At 43.7% G+C, this 14177-nt stretch overlaps 1 protein-coding gene across 8 annotated transcripts in view; it reads right to left on the reverse strand.

Annotated features, from left to right (window-relative positions):
- MAD1L1 (mitotic arrest deficient 1 like 1) overlaps positions 1-14177 on the reverse strand; it is a 348819-nt gene that overhangs the window by 162501 nt on the left and 172141 nt on the right. For all 8 annotated transcript variants that reach the window (XM_068207072.1, XM_068207070.1, XM_068207071.1 and 5 more), the window contains one exon: positions 909-997. In XM_068207072.1, the coding sequence (XP_068063173.1) occupies positions 909-997 (89 nt within the window). The remainder of the gene's footprint in view (positions 1-908; positions 998-14177) is intronic.

Consider the following 14177-nt stretch of genomic DNA (forward strand, 5'->3'; position numbering starts at 1 on the left):
GAATAAAATGCTCAGCCTGTGAGGACCTGACTTGCCCAACTTAAATAAAAGGAACTTTATTAAGCACTCAGAAACAGATGAACTTTTTTGTGCTTGGTATTTATTGTGTCACCTGCTTTGCAATGGAATCTATAAATGCTTTAATAAATACATGGAAAGGTTGTTTAGCTTCACTGTAGCTTTTGTAAATGCTCATGTATCCTCTGCTGAAATGCTGTTTTGTAACTTCTCTTTCACTGAATCACAACAGGTACCCCTCTGCCATCTCCAGCAATGCAAAAGGGAAAACATCCCTCTTTTATCTCCAGTGCTACACATGCATCAGCAGTACAAAAGCTGGATTCTAAACCTCTTTGCACACATGCCAACAGATCCTGTATTTACAGTCGAGATTTGGTCAAAATAGCAAATAAACAGCAATGTTATTTCCACAGGAAATAAAGTCAAGAGGGGGAATAGCGATGCAGGAGCCAGGTTTATGAATTAACTGACAGCAAAAGACCCCAGACAACAGAAGAAAAGAGCCTGAAGCCTCCCAAAAGATAGCAAAGCTTATGAAGTATCTAAATGCAGGACAGATCATGGGCTGAGTGTTTCTGCTAATACTTCATGGGGTTCTCACGTCCATAAAAGCTGGTGAGAAAGTAAAACTTGTGCTCAGAAAAAGAACATCCTACTTCAGGAATACAAAGAAAATATGTTCTGATCATCACCCTGTTGCCTGAACAGCAGGCAACCTGTACACAAACTTCTTCATGAGCTATAGCACGGTGAGCCCCTGTACCTGCTGCTCCACCAGGAGATGACAAAAACCACAGCAGGCAATGAAACTACCCCAGGCATTGCCCTTCTCATTAGTTCCACCAAAAAGGGTAGAATCTGCTCAGCCTTCCCCTTGCTTTGCCTACCTGAGTGTGTCCACCTCCTCCTTGGTGACGACAGTGCTCTGCTCCGCCGTGCACTGCTGAGACTTCAGGACCTTCATCTCCACCTCCAGCTGCAGGAGAAAAGGCATTAGTTCCTGCAGCACTGCTAAGGGCACACAAGAACAGCAAGGGAACAGGAAATCATGAGGTTCTGCACAGGTCAGACTTCTCATGATACAGATGTGAAGCACAAATTCGTGTTGAATGTCAACTCCTCACTTAACTCTCCTTCCCTTTGCAATTCCTTTTGCCTTTCCAGACATTTTCTCCACAACAGATGAGGTACAGAAAGTTGAATGTTACTAGCAAGGCTTCTGCTTCTCTTTCAGGCATTTCCCCTATTTTCCCCCATGGATAATAGGATGCAGAAGACTGTGTGGCATTAGGAGCTCACTGGGACCTGAGGTGTAGTATTGATAGTTCAACCTCACTCAATTCCTCCCCCAGAAGAAATGAAATGAACCACAGGATTACGCTGTCTTGTCCACAACAGCTCTGAGACACACACATTGAATCCAAAAGATTGGGGAATATTTCCAGCACTTTCCAATATACACTTCTAGCTCTAGCTGCTCAGGTAGCTCTGGCGGAACAAACAAACAATTAAGAATATTTTCTGCCTCTGGCTTTCTTTGGGTAGGAACTCACAAGAAAGAACTTCTTACTCAGACTCTACAATTCCCAGGCCCCCTGACTTGTAGCAGTCTGGATCCCTAATTCAGAGATCATGACGATGCACAGATTGATAAACTCCATATGTTACCTGTTTCTAAACCCCTCCGAAAATGATTTATTATGAAGTGTAAGCAGAGACAAACTACCTAGAAGATACTCAAACTTCTGCTCCAACACCTTCTCCCAGCTTAGACCTTCTTCACACATTCATCCTTCAGATTCTGGAGTTCCTTTTGTCATCTGTCTTTTTACCACCTGTCGACTAATTCCCCTAATAAATCTGTTGGCTGAAATGATATTTTTTCACCCAGGAGGAAAAAAAATAGGCAATCCAGCCTTAATTATAAATGCAAAACTTATGACCACAGAGAGTTCAGCGCTTAGCATCAGGGAAATAATCCATTAATACACCATTCCCTGCAACAGCATAGATTAGACTTGTAGAGCAAAATCACACTGCAAGGGCAAACTTCTGCAAGCTTTTCACAGAAACATTCCAATTTTACAAGAAAAAGAAGCAGCTTGTCACAGACAGTCATATTGCTTAGACAGAACTGAAGTTCAGACATGCTGCCTCTTTGCCCTTCCATATTTACCAGAAGAGACAGGCAGAGCATGGCAGTGCTGTTGGCAGGAAAGGGCAGAAAATAGATGGTTGGATAATGCTCCTACCCCCTTCTGACATCAAAGGAAGAGAGCAGAAGAAAGCACCAAAAAAATGTTTTACCCTAATTCCCCCGACACCCCAAAAAGCCCTGCATTCTCCCCCTGCCTGTCAAGAAACATCTAGGAATAAAAAAATAAGCAAAGGCCCACCTGCATCATCAGGCTGTACAAATGTTAATGCATATTAGCTGCCTGATAAGATTATCACAGCCAGAAATGCTTCCCTCAATTTTCTGATTACTGAGCTTATCTCTCCCAGCTCAGCCCATCACAGATGGCTGGGGATAAAGCAAGCACACCAGATAATTCCAGAAATGTGAATAAAAGGTACTGGGATGAGGAGTATGCTTCAGTTCCAACCTACTTCTAGCAGGAAAACACTCATTATGCCTCCTGTTTCCCATGTCTGCTGAAGCCTGGATGTGTTTGCTGTTAGGAGTTTGAAGATGCTTTCTGGGATGAGTGAGGGCAGCATTTGAAGATGGAAGGGCTGGTGAGTTATTTTTCACTGGTTAAGAGGGCTCAGCCTCAAGTCCCTGTGACACCTGCTGACCCACACAGATAAATCATGGCCACCTTCTCAGGGGACAAGGGGGACATTCCTCACAGATGGGCGAGGAATCTGCTGTTGTGATCCGGGGGCTCTTGGAAAAGGAGACAGGAGAGTGAACACACACAAGCTTGAGGGAGCTTGTGAGAAGCATCTCACTTGATACACAGCAGTGACAAATCAGTGCCAGGTACGCTCAGCGGCGGCAGGATGAGATTCTGCTGGGTTTCTAAGAATAAGCTGCTGAAGGAGAAAGAGGAGGAAAGGGCACATGGGCTGTAAGGGCATTTAATCTCATTTTTATGTCCTCTCGATTTGCAAGCACCAAGACTCCCTGGACTGAAAATGTGCTGTGCCTGAGGTGAGAAGGGACAGGAGGACACAGTGATATCACTACAGATGAAACTGGCTCGAGGAGTGAGATGATGACACAGACCTGCTTCCCAGAACTAGGATTAAAACTACTGGAGAGTTTAAAGCTCAGGCCAAGACACAATTTTGTGCCACAGGAAATTATTGCCATTCAGAGCTCATTAATTGTTTATGAAATAAGAAAGTAAAACAATTAAGGTATTAAATACTACATTCAAAATGTACTGTTTCCAGGTTTCATCCCTAGCAGTCATTAGGAAAACATCCCTTTACTGCCAATCATTAGGAAAACATCCCTTACTGCCAATCTCACTGAAGATATTAACATATTCAGGTATTAAAAGTTCTATTTATTATTATGTTATTAATGCCTTTTCCAGGACTAAAATAGTTAATTGAGATGAGATGGAGTGGCTTACTCCTGGGATTCAATTCTGCTTTTCTGAAGGCAATAGAGTACAAGCAGCAAGACAAAACAGCAATGAAGAGAATGGCAAAAAATCAGGAATCTGTTGACAAAGCACAAGAGGTGAGGAGCTTTCCAAGACCAATCCCTTTGACACAGCCTCAGGATAGCTCTAGGAATGGGTGATGAGCATGAAATAATTCACTACAGGGGCAGTTTGTCCCTTCCTGTCCACTTGTCCTCTCAGTACCAGTGCCAAGACTCAAGAAAGGATAAGGAAAGGAAGAGCCAAACCCCTCCTGCTGCTTTCTTTGCCTAATTCCTATCACATTCCTTTTCCTAAATTAATTTACAGTCCTGGTCTCATGTTCACCAGATGACACTTCCAGCAGGCATTTTATGCTTTTTGAACCAACTCACTATTCCTAGCTAAACCCTTCCAATTTTTATCAATAATTTTATGTGACTGGCTGAGTTAAACTTTTAATGCTTTGAATACATTAAACTAGTAGAAGTCATTACCAAGCAGAGAGGGGAAAAGGGCTGCTCAAATTACAGCTCACTGCTGTATTCCCCCATTCCATACCAAACGACCCAGGTCAGCCTTGATCTTTTAACTGGCATGGAGAGCAGACAGGGAACATTGTTGTGAAAATACAGCATTGCACCTCTTGTCCTGAAAGCTGCACAAGAGGGACCTAAGGACCTACATCATCTGCACGAGCTTCAGGGATTATATCACCCAGGATCAGAAGCCCCCGTGATATTCCCACCCTACAGAACACATTAGCAACTTGAAAAGAAACCAAGCTGTTATTTTAATAGTTTTTAAAGTTACCTAAGGTTTTTATGATAAGGCAGAATAATGAGCAATATCAGAGCCCATGGATGAATAAAACACATGAACAGGTAACTTGGTATTTTGAGGATGTGTTGTTCTCATCTCAAAATATACTGGTGCCCCTTGTTCTCAACCTAAAATAATCCCATTTATCCTGAATTATTTTATCTCTTTCAATTCTTAAGCATGAATTCCAGCACAGCTTTATTACTCTCAATAAAAAGTGATCAGGACATATACAGGATATAGACTAATTTTAGAATGCCCATTGTCAGAAATATGCAAGTACCCCAAAAGATGAAGTTCAAATAATTTTTCCAAAATAAGTACTGCCATCATTATTTACCAAAGGAGAAAGAGGAAGGAAGAACATGGACGCATTTTCATCTAGTATTTAATTATATGAAATATCATTCTTCTTTCAGCCTTGCTTTTAAACCTGCCTGGACAAGATTCCAAGAAGGTGGTTCTCCTCCAAGTGTTAATGACATAGCAAACACCCACAGCAGGGTAAGAAATACATTCCTCACTGCTTCTCTCTTCTGCAGCATTTTTTTAAAGACATAGGAGATGACAGGAAAAACAAAATTATAAATTCATCTCCTGACAGCTAGAAGAAACAGAACTTCAGAGAGTTGATTTTCTTGGTATATTTCTGGTATTTGTCATTTTGACCCATATTTGTCCCCTCCAAGCAAGCACCCTGAGTCTCTGTAATGCCATGGACCTGTTGTTCCTCACACTCAACTCCAGCAGGTTTCAGCATTGATGGAGAAAAGCTTTCCCAGAGCCTCCCACTGACCACCGCTGTCCACATCCCATTTTCAGAGTGAGGCTTATCACAGGTCAGATCAGTCAGCCTTGAAAGCCACATTTACAAACTTTTGAAAATTTTAAACACACTGCCCAAAACAATGATCAAATCTCTGTTCAAGTGACTCATTTTGGGTAATAAAGGACTCAAAATCTAAAGTATTTCAACTCACTGCCAAAGTAAAAAAAAGGGGGGGGCTGGTTTACTCGCCCACATCATGTACACACATTTCACAGAACACATGCTGGAGACATACAGTTATTATTTGAATAATGAGTGCATTTTAGTGAGGGGCTGATACAGCAATCTTATCCTGATGAAGTGTGTCTGCACGTCATTCAGCATTTTTGGAATTGTAAAAAGCAGGAAATGCTGAATCCATTATAAATGTCTAAAGGTTTATTTAACAATGGGCTGATGCAACATCCTTTGAAAGGCCTTCCTCAGCAAAAGAGCTGATTTTGAACGGCAGCGATAAATGGGAACTGAATTGCACGGAGCCAGCATGGAAAGGTGAATTGAGAGGTTGTGTTGGACTACAAGCCTCAACACAATTCAAGGAGCTATTTCAGCACATAAATATTTAAAATGTATGAACACCAAGCAGACTTGGAAAGGACGAGTGTATGCTAAAATAGACAAGAACAGAGAAACAGGACCCTGGGTGTGACCTGTACACTGGGGTCTGAAAACAGGCAAACCAGGACCTTGACATGACAGTGGTGCCATGTGTGCTTCTCTCCACTGGATGTAGCAGACTAAGGAGCTTCTCTGCCTCTTCCCATAAGGCAGCACAACAGGCCTGGGCTTGTCTACAAGCTTATAAATCTGGCATCAAAAATGAATATGCATGAAACACCAGTGAGTTTAATTTGGGTGTCCAGCAATACCACAGAGAAATGAGACACCATGCTGAGCACTTCAGACATCATTCTGCTCAGCAAAAGCACCACCACCTCTTCCATATGCCCATCCCACTGGCATTTCAAAGGCTGTTCCCCCAAAACATCTGCAGAGAAGCACACACGGGGAGAACTAAGCCTCACCAGATTTCCTAGTGAACTTTACTCTTCTTCAAAAAGTAGGACAGTACTTGTAAAACAAAATATTGCTTGCCATTTAGAAACAGGCTAAGCAGCCCAGGATTAGCTGGCACATTTTCTTGGGAAAATTAATCCTTGATGCCAATGTGAAACAAAAGCAATAAAGCCAAAGAAAATCAGATATTCAACAAAAAGTGGTTTGGAACTACCCATCTCCCTCTTGGCTGAAGAAAAAAAAATATGTATTTTTTTTCTCTTGGAAGATGAAGGCTGGCTGGATCAGAGTCACCAGTCTCTAGGGGTTCCACCATCTGTAGCAAACTTGCTGTGCTTTTATCACTGAGAAGTCAGGGCTAGGAGCAACCTCTCAGCAAACACTTTCCTAAAAATGTATTCATGCATATATGTTATTGCAGATACACGCACACTGGGAAATGGACATATGCTGACTTCTGCTTCTCTCCAATACAGTCTGGATTGTGGCTTTTCTCCTCCTGTTGCAGTAAAAAGAGAGCAATTTTTCAAGTTTATACCAAATGTCTTTCTATTTCATTCCCAAATATAATCTCCCAGAGAGAAGGTTCACTTGCCCTATTTCCAATCTCTAAAGTTAATACACAAATTTATATTCCTTTCTCCCACTCGCTCTCTTAAATTAAGAGGTGTAATTACTAGGAACGCTTGCTACAAACGAATGGAGTGCCAAGGGAGAAGCAGCTGTCAGGGCTGGAGGTCTGCAGCAGCCACCCTCCCCTCTCCCCCATCCCTGGAGGACCCTGCTTATGAGGCAGTTTCTATCTTTCCCATTAGCAGGGGCAGCTCACACACAGAAGCAGATATAACCTCTCCCTTTCCAGGCAGGGCAATCGTAAGGGACAAAATTACAAAATTAACTTCAGCCTGCCAAGGCCCACTGGCGCTTGCCAGGATGATTCCTCTCCAAACCCACCTTTTGCCCCTCCTCAGCTCTGCTGACCTCTCAGCCAACATCAGGTTCCTTAAGAACAGCAGAGAAATGCAGATCTGTGATCTAAAAATTCAGCCCCAGTCTCATCACTCTCCCCCCTTCCTCATACCCAGCACCCTCTCCAAAGGAAGATTGATTATTATAATCAGACTTAGCTCTGACACAGCATTTGCATTTTCAAAGCACAGCATAGTCATTAACTAATTCATCTACCCCAAGGGAGCCTTAACGAGCATTCACCTCTCTCCCTTCTGATTCCCACTGCGCAGGCAGCCTGCAGCTTGCCTTCCAACACCTCCCCTCCACATTGTGTGGCACCAGCACAACTTGGGGAAGCTCCAGACAGGCTCAGTGAGCTGAACTCAGCCCTGCTGCAAAGGAACAAGAGGACAAATGCACAGACAGCCTATTTAAACCAGCCACTCTATGGTTTCCACACCTAATCACAGTGGGACAGGGTATGGCAGGAAACACTTTGTTCTGCAAAATGAGGCCAATGCCACATGGGTCCCAAAATGGCCCAAACCTGAGCTGTCTGCCCAGTTGCAAGCACATGAAGAAGGAATCACCATCACATCACACCCCAAAGCCCCAAATTCCTCCTGCACAGCCCATCCAACAAGCTCTTCCCCAAACACCTACAACACACCTTTGCTCCATGACTCCTGCCCCTCTCAAGTGTCTTCTCACATCCCAACACCACCAGATGCCAACCATCCCCACCCACCCACCTTCCTTGGTACTGTATTTATTTATTTTTAATAATCTGGGATGGGTGCAGGATGTGACTTTGGAAATAAGCACTATTAGATATTTTAGATGGATGGAAGCTGGCTCAGAGCTCAAAATTAACAAACCTGGAAAGTTCATGGGGTAGAAGAGCAAACATCTTGTACAAGAGACACACTGAGCAGGGGAACTGAAGATGTTAATTTAAACCCATGAGTTTATTCAAGTATAATTACACATTTCAACTCTCAGCCCAAGAAAGGAGCAGACAAGGAATCTCTTCCTCTCAGGCTGTCCTGCCCACGCTCGCAGGCACTGCTGTGAGACCTCACTGCCACTGCTTGACAGCAAAACACCTTTGACAGCTTCAGTCCAGAACCCCTCTCCTTGCTCTAACAGCTCATTCTGAAGAAGGATCACCTAATTTCCATGTTCATTCAGCTCAGAGTTCTCCGCTGTTATCAGCCTCGCTCCACCACTTCCACCAGGCATGTAGATGACTGTTTCCTTTAATTACTACAGAAAGCTCCTCCCAGCCAGGGAGAACAAAACAGCTGGTGTCCACAGAGAGAAGGCAACTCTGGAGTAATTAGCCTTAACTGGCTGACACCTCCTACCCATTACTCCTGGTTAGAACAGCAAAACACAGAATAAGAGCCTGTTTAGGGAACCTGTCAAGGTGCCAGACTGGATGTGCCATGTCCCTGCCCAGTGTAGCTGCGGTGCTGGCGCAATGGATTGTCTACTCTTGAGAAAAGCATCACACAGATCACTTCTTTCATGCAGGAATAGGCATATTTTGCTAGAATTAAGTCTTATATCAGCTGTAATTTACAGGCAAAGCAACAAATAAATCTGCAAAGATGTCATACCTCCTCCGTACAGAGTTTGAATACAGTTTGTTTTCTGAAAATATAGCCTCGAGGAGTTTCCTGAGCATTCAGTCAAGAATTCTCATCAAACAGGAGCTTGTAATCCCACCTCTCACTTCCCCCATCAGTTTTCTTGTTGAAAAATCACCACATAATAAGCAGTCAGAGAAGAATCTATGCAGTTACCAAGCACCTAGGAAGATCAAAGGGGAAAGAGGAATCCAACATCCATTTTTGTTTCTTTGTTTTCTAACATAAATACTGTGGAATCAATCCTGCTTAATAAAGAAAGCAAAGGAGCCTTCACTGAGTGCTTGAACCTAATCTTCTTTCCCTTGCTCACATGGAACAACCCACAGCCTGTGTTTTTAGGAACAGCTCTCTCGCTCCTGCCGCAGCTCCAGTCCAATTCTGCGGTTCACTACAGCTGGGAGCACTGTTTGCTGGCACATCCTGACAGGGGCTAGCAGAGCTGCCTGCTAAAGCTGCTCTCTGAACTCCCAGAGTTGGGAAATGTGAGGATGGGGCAAGGGGCCCAGCTCTGTGAAAGCAGCAGCTCTCCTGACAGGACCTCCCAGCTGCTTTAATAAAGCTGCAGAGCCTTGAAGGAGCCTCGCTCCCCAAACCCTGCCCAAAGAACAGGTTAAGTAGAGCAGGTTGAATATTTTCCAGCTAAATGACCCATCCTCAGATTAGCCTGTGACAAAAAGCAGTGGGCTTTTAATGTATAAAGAGTGAGAAATCTCTCTCCTGGTGCCAAAACCCAAAGGTCACAGGGCCCTGCCAAGACTGCTCTGCCCATTTCAGCCTCTGGGATGATGCCTGCAGGGCCCTTCAGTTGCCAGCAGCAGTCACAGAGTGAAAGGCAAACAGCAATTCCCTCTCAAATACCATATGTTCAACTCTGGTGCCAAAGCACAAACCTGGCATCTTAACCTTTGGTGAACATGTTCTTGCTGCCACCAACAATAAACTCTGAGGCCCAGCTCAGAGGAAAGGTGTACGGGATGAGCAGTGATGACATTAGCACTGAACACAGCATTAACAGGACAGGGCCTGGCAGGAGCTAGCTTTTGTACAGCCAGTCTTTAGAGGTTAATGAAATATTCATAAATAAGTTAAAATTCTCCTGACAAGCCAGATCCTGTAATACAAGAAAGAGTTGTCAGCCTCAATTAGGCAATTCCAAAGAGGCAGGGCTCTGCCATTCATTATTTACCAAGAGGTCATAGGAAAAATTCTGCTCTATGATCTCTTTGTCTCTGTGGATAGATTGGATTTTACAGCTCCTGCTGGAGGACTCTGCTGCCCTGACAGACCCCAGCCTGCCACAGCTACTACCTACCCCCAGCAACCATCAGCCAAAGGGAAGAAACACTGGGAACAAGCTCTTCTAAGGGCACAGACACAAAAAGACTGAAATCAAATGATGTAACAAGCTGATTAGGCTGTCAGCGTAAGGACTAAGTCTTGAAACTTAAACTTTTTTTTAAGCCTTTATCTCTCTTTTTGTATACACAAAGCCAGCCCCAGGCAAGAAGAGAAGTATCCAGCAACCTTTGATCTGCAGGCACATCCTCTGAACATGCCCTCCGTGGCCCCCCCAGATCCCATAGCTGGAGAGCTTCACATCCCCTTGCATGTTCAGAACAAGCTGTGCTTACAGAATTGGATCTCTTGCATCAGATCTCTCAGGATGGTCCTCTTCTGATGCAGACACAGCATCCCAGAGCTGGGAAAGCAGGAGGAAACTGGTCTCCATCCTTGTCACAAGGAAGCTGTAAATCAGTTATTATTTTGTCCCAGCCTAACACGATTGTTCAACAGCCCCAAGTCTTCCTTTCCCTCTCTGGACATGCACTGGCACTTCATGTTCCTTCTATAGCTTCTCCAAGCTGCCTTTTAGGAAGGCAGAATAAAGGAGCAGAAATGACAGAATCCTAGAGGTATCCCAGACCTCTCACCTGGTTTTCTCAAAGTGCTGAACATAATGTAGAGCCCCCTGCATTCTCCAGGAAATTTTAGCTCAGCTAAATCGAACCAAGTGAGTCTGAGGTAGCCCATAAACTTCTTACAGGTTCTGTAGAGATGAATGAAGCCTGGAAAAGCACAATTCCTGCATGTCTATTAAATAGCCCTTTTAGTATAATAAAGCCTCTGATAGTATCCCTATCCTGTTCTCATTTAACCAAGTAACTCAGTGTAACTCAGATTTTAGTGACAGCAGTGACACTGACAAGACCACTCCAGCTGCAGCACCTCTTAAACAGGACAACAACTCACTTTTCTCCTCTGCTCAACAACTGAGGAGAAAAAACCCTCCCCACTTCTCCCTCTCCTGCTCCTGTTATCATCATGCCTGTCAGTACAGCTCAGGTTTTAGGGGTACACCTGTGGCATGGAGGCCACCCCAAATGATGGGCTGGGAATTCAGGCACTGTCCATGAGTCCCATCTGAGCTGGAATTGCTCTTCAGGTCCGGGTCAGACCACTTACCCCCAGTCAGGCAGCACCTGTCCCATAGGGAAGGGTGTGGCAGGCACATTCTTCTCTCTCTCAGGATTTTTTCATGGAGAAGCACAAAGGAAAGAAAGAGAAAACAATTTCTATTTCTGCTCCTTGTTTTTCCCATGTAGAATGTGTTTGGAGAATTGTTTACCTGGGGTGATTGCTTGATTGGATTCTGGTGAGGACTGTTTGAGCCTGATGGCCAATCCAACCCACCTGTGGCTGGACTCTTGAGAGAGGGTCACCAGTTGTAAGTTAGATATGGTAGTTAAAACAAGTAGGTATGTAGTTTTAGTGTCTCCTTTAAATAGTATATTAATGTATTATAGCATAGTTCTAATAAAGAAATCATTCAGCCTTCTGAACTGGAGTCAGACATCAGCATTTCTTCCCACCAGGTTCACCTGCGTTTACAATAGAAGGGCAGCAGGAAAGCAGCTCTCCACTTCAGGCAGCCCCATTTCTTCCTCCTGACAGTCCTTACCCCGTGTCAGCTCTTATCGCCTTGGAAGAGCAAACAAAAACAATCCTGCTGAACCAAACGGTGCTGCCATGTCCCATAAAATTGGCACGTTAATGGATCCAACAGCAGGTTCATTTGTGTAATGGGACTTTTAAACAGACCGTTTATTTCTTTTTAATTTGAAGGGAATGTGCTATTTGATCCCATGTGCCCGGCTAGATTTTTAAAACAGAGATAAACCACGAGAATTGACTCACTAAGTCTCTCCTTCTCACCTAATTAAAACAGCTTTGAGATAGTAACGTGCAGAGGTGTAATGCTGATCACCTCTCCAGCTTACAGCTGTTTGGCAGCTCTCATCCACCAGGATCCCAAGGCTTCCTCCACACTCCCTGCTTTGCCCACAGTCACGTGCAACAGATGTTCCTGATGGTGCCACGTGTGTTGAACATGAGTTTTCCAAGAAGGAACACACAGCAGGTGCACCACACCAACTGAGGGTGTTCATCATTCCCTAGGCTAAGAGAGGTAGAAAAAAATAACCTTGTCTGTGTAGCTCAGAGCTCACTATATTCCTACCCTGTGGGGAATAGCAGGGACCAATTTTAATGTAGTTGTTTACAACAGGCACTGAGAACTCTCTGCCAGGGAAAGGACAAGTGTACTCCCATTCCTCTGTTCTAGGCTTCACCTTCAGAACCAAAACTCCACGGTTAAAACAGGGGGAAGACTCAAAATAGGGCATTAATGATTCCTGCACAATCATCCCCCTCTTCCAACAACTCATAATGCAGAATTTACAGGATCACACAATAAAGTGAAGAATGATATAAACACTGTGAAGTAAACAAGCAACAAATGGCTCTGCTGAAGTAAAACTAAACCTACCTGATAGAGAAAAAAAGATGTCTCAGACACATCCAAAACAAACAAAATTCAATGAAGACTTTTGGTCTAAAAATACAGATGCACAAACACAATTACTGACAGCACAGAGGCTTTACCACAGAGGAGCATAAACTGATCAGAAAGAGGAAACTACGTGAAAATTGAAGGAACAGCACAGAATTGAAATGTCAGAGTGCAAGTCCCAAAACAGCGCCTACAAACTGAGCCTTCCTCAGCCAGATACTCAAGAGGAGGACAGAGTGGGGCAGATGAACTGATCCCAGGATGAACACCAGCAATGTGTGGCACTGGAAATGGGTGATGACCTGGATACAGCTCAGCTCTTCCACCACAGAAGTGGAAGAGGTGCCTGCCTGTACTCCATGATCCTGTGGAAGACACTTTTGCAAAAGCTAATGCTGGAACATCGCCTGGAATGATCTGACCACTCTGATTACTCATCTTCAAAGGAGAGATGGAAAGAGGAAGAGATTTAAAGCAAGCTGCAAGATTCATGAGGAAACTGAAGAGCCTGCTTTAAGAGAAGGCTGCAGGAGCTTGATTTGTTTAACCTAGACAAATGAAAGGCTGGGAGAGAACAATTGTTCTCTATAAATATGTCACGGCATAAATATGAGGGAGGAAGAACAGTCACTGTAGTTTAAGGAGAATATTAGCACAAGAAAAAAATGGATATTAACTGCACATATATTTTCAGTTGGAACTGGGAAGATTTCAGCTATCAGAGCAGTCTTTCCATGACAGTAATGGTACAAACAACCAAAGCTGTTTCAAGACAAGCTTGATAAATTTATGAACTGAGACATATGCTGCACTTGCCTCAGTTACTGAAGGAGTGGACTTTATGATCTAAAAGTCCTCTTCCAGTCTTCTGTTACTATAGCATTTCATTCTGGATTGGCTTCTTTTGCTGTCTCTTTATAACCAGGTTCATGCTTTTCAATCTGATTTGAGAAGTGGATATTTCTCTAAGATTGCCTTACTAAAACTATTCACCCTGCTGCTCAGCTGAGTGCCACGCTGCTCATCTGTCTTGGCTTTGCTGGTCTCACATAAAGTGCTAGGATAAAATCTGTCACATGGGAAGGAGATTTGCTGTCACCTGCTAAATCACTTCAGAAATTATGTAATACACTTTTGATAGACGGAGACTTCCTGCACCAGTCAGTTGTCTCCTGCTCCTCCCAACCTGTTGTTTCTAAAGATGTTCCATCAAAGCTTCATTTTTATTTATAACTACTGTGGTTCAGCCCTCTAATCCCACATTTAACTGCCTCCCTCTTACAGAAAACACAGAGAATTTACATTTCCACTAATGAACACCACTTTTGTTCTTGTTCTCGGTCTGTTGTATTTCTTGCTTTCTGTTCAATAACTCCTAAACAAGTATTAAATTAGCTCTATTGGCCAGTAATCCAGGGCAGGTCTTTCCATAC

This window comes from Anomalospiza imberbis, chromosome 16 (genome assembly GCF_031753505.1).
Source record: "Anomalospiza imberbis isolate Cuckoo-Finch-1a 21T00152 chromosome 16, ASM3175350v1, whole genome shotgun sequence".
NCBI lineage: Eukaryota > Metazoa > Chordata > Aves > Passeriformes > Viduidae > Anomalospiza > Anomalospiza imberbis.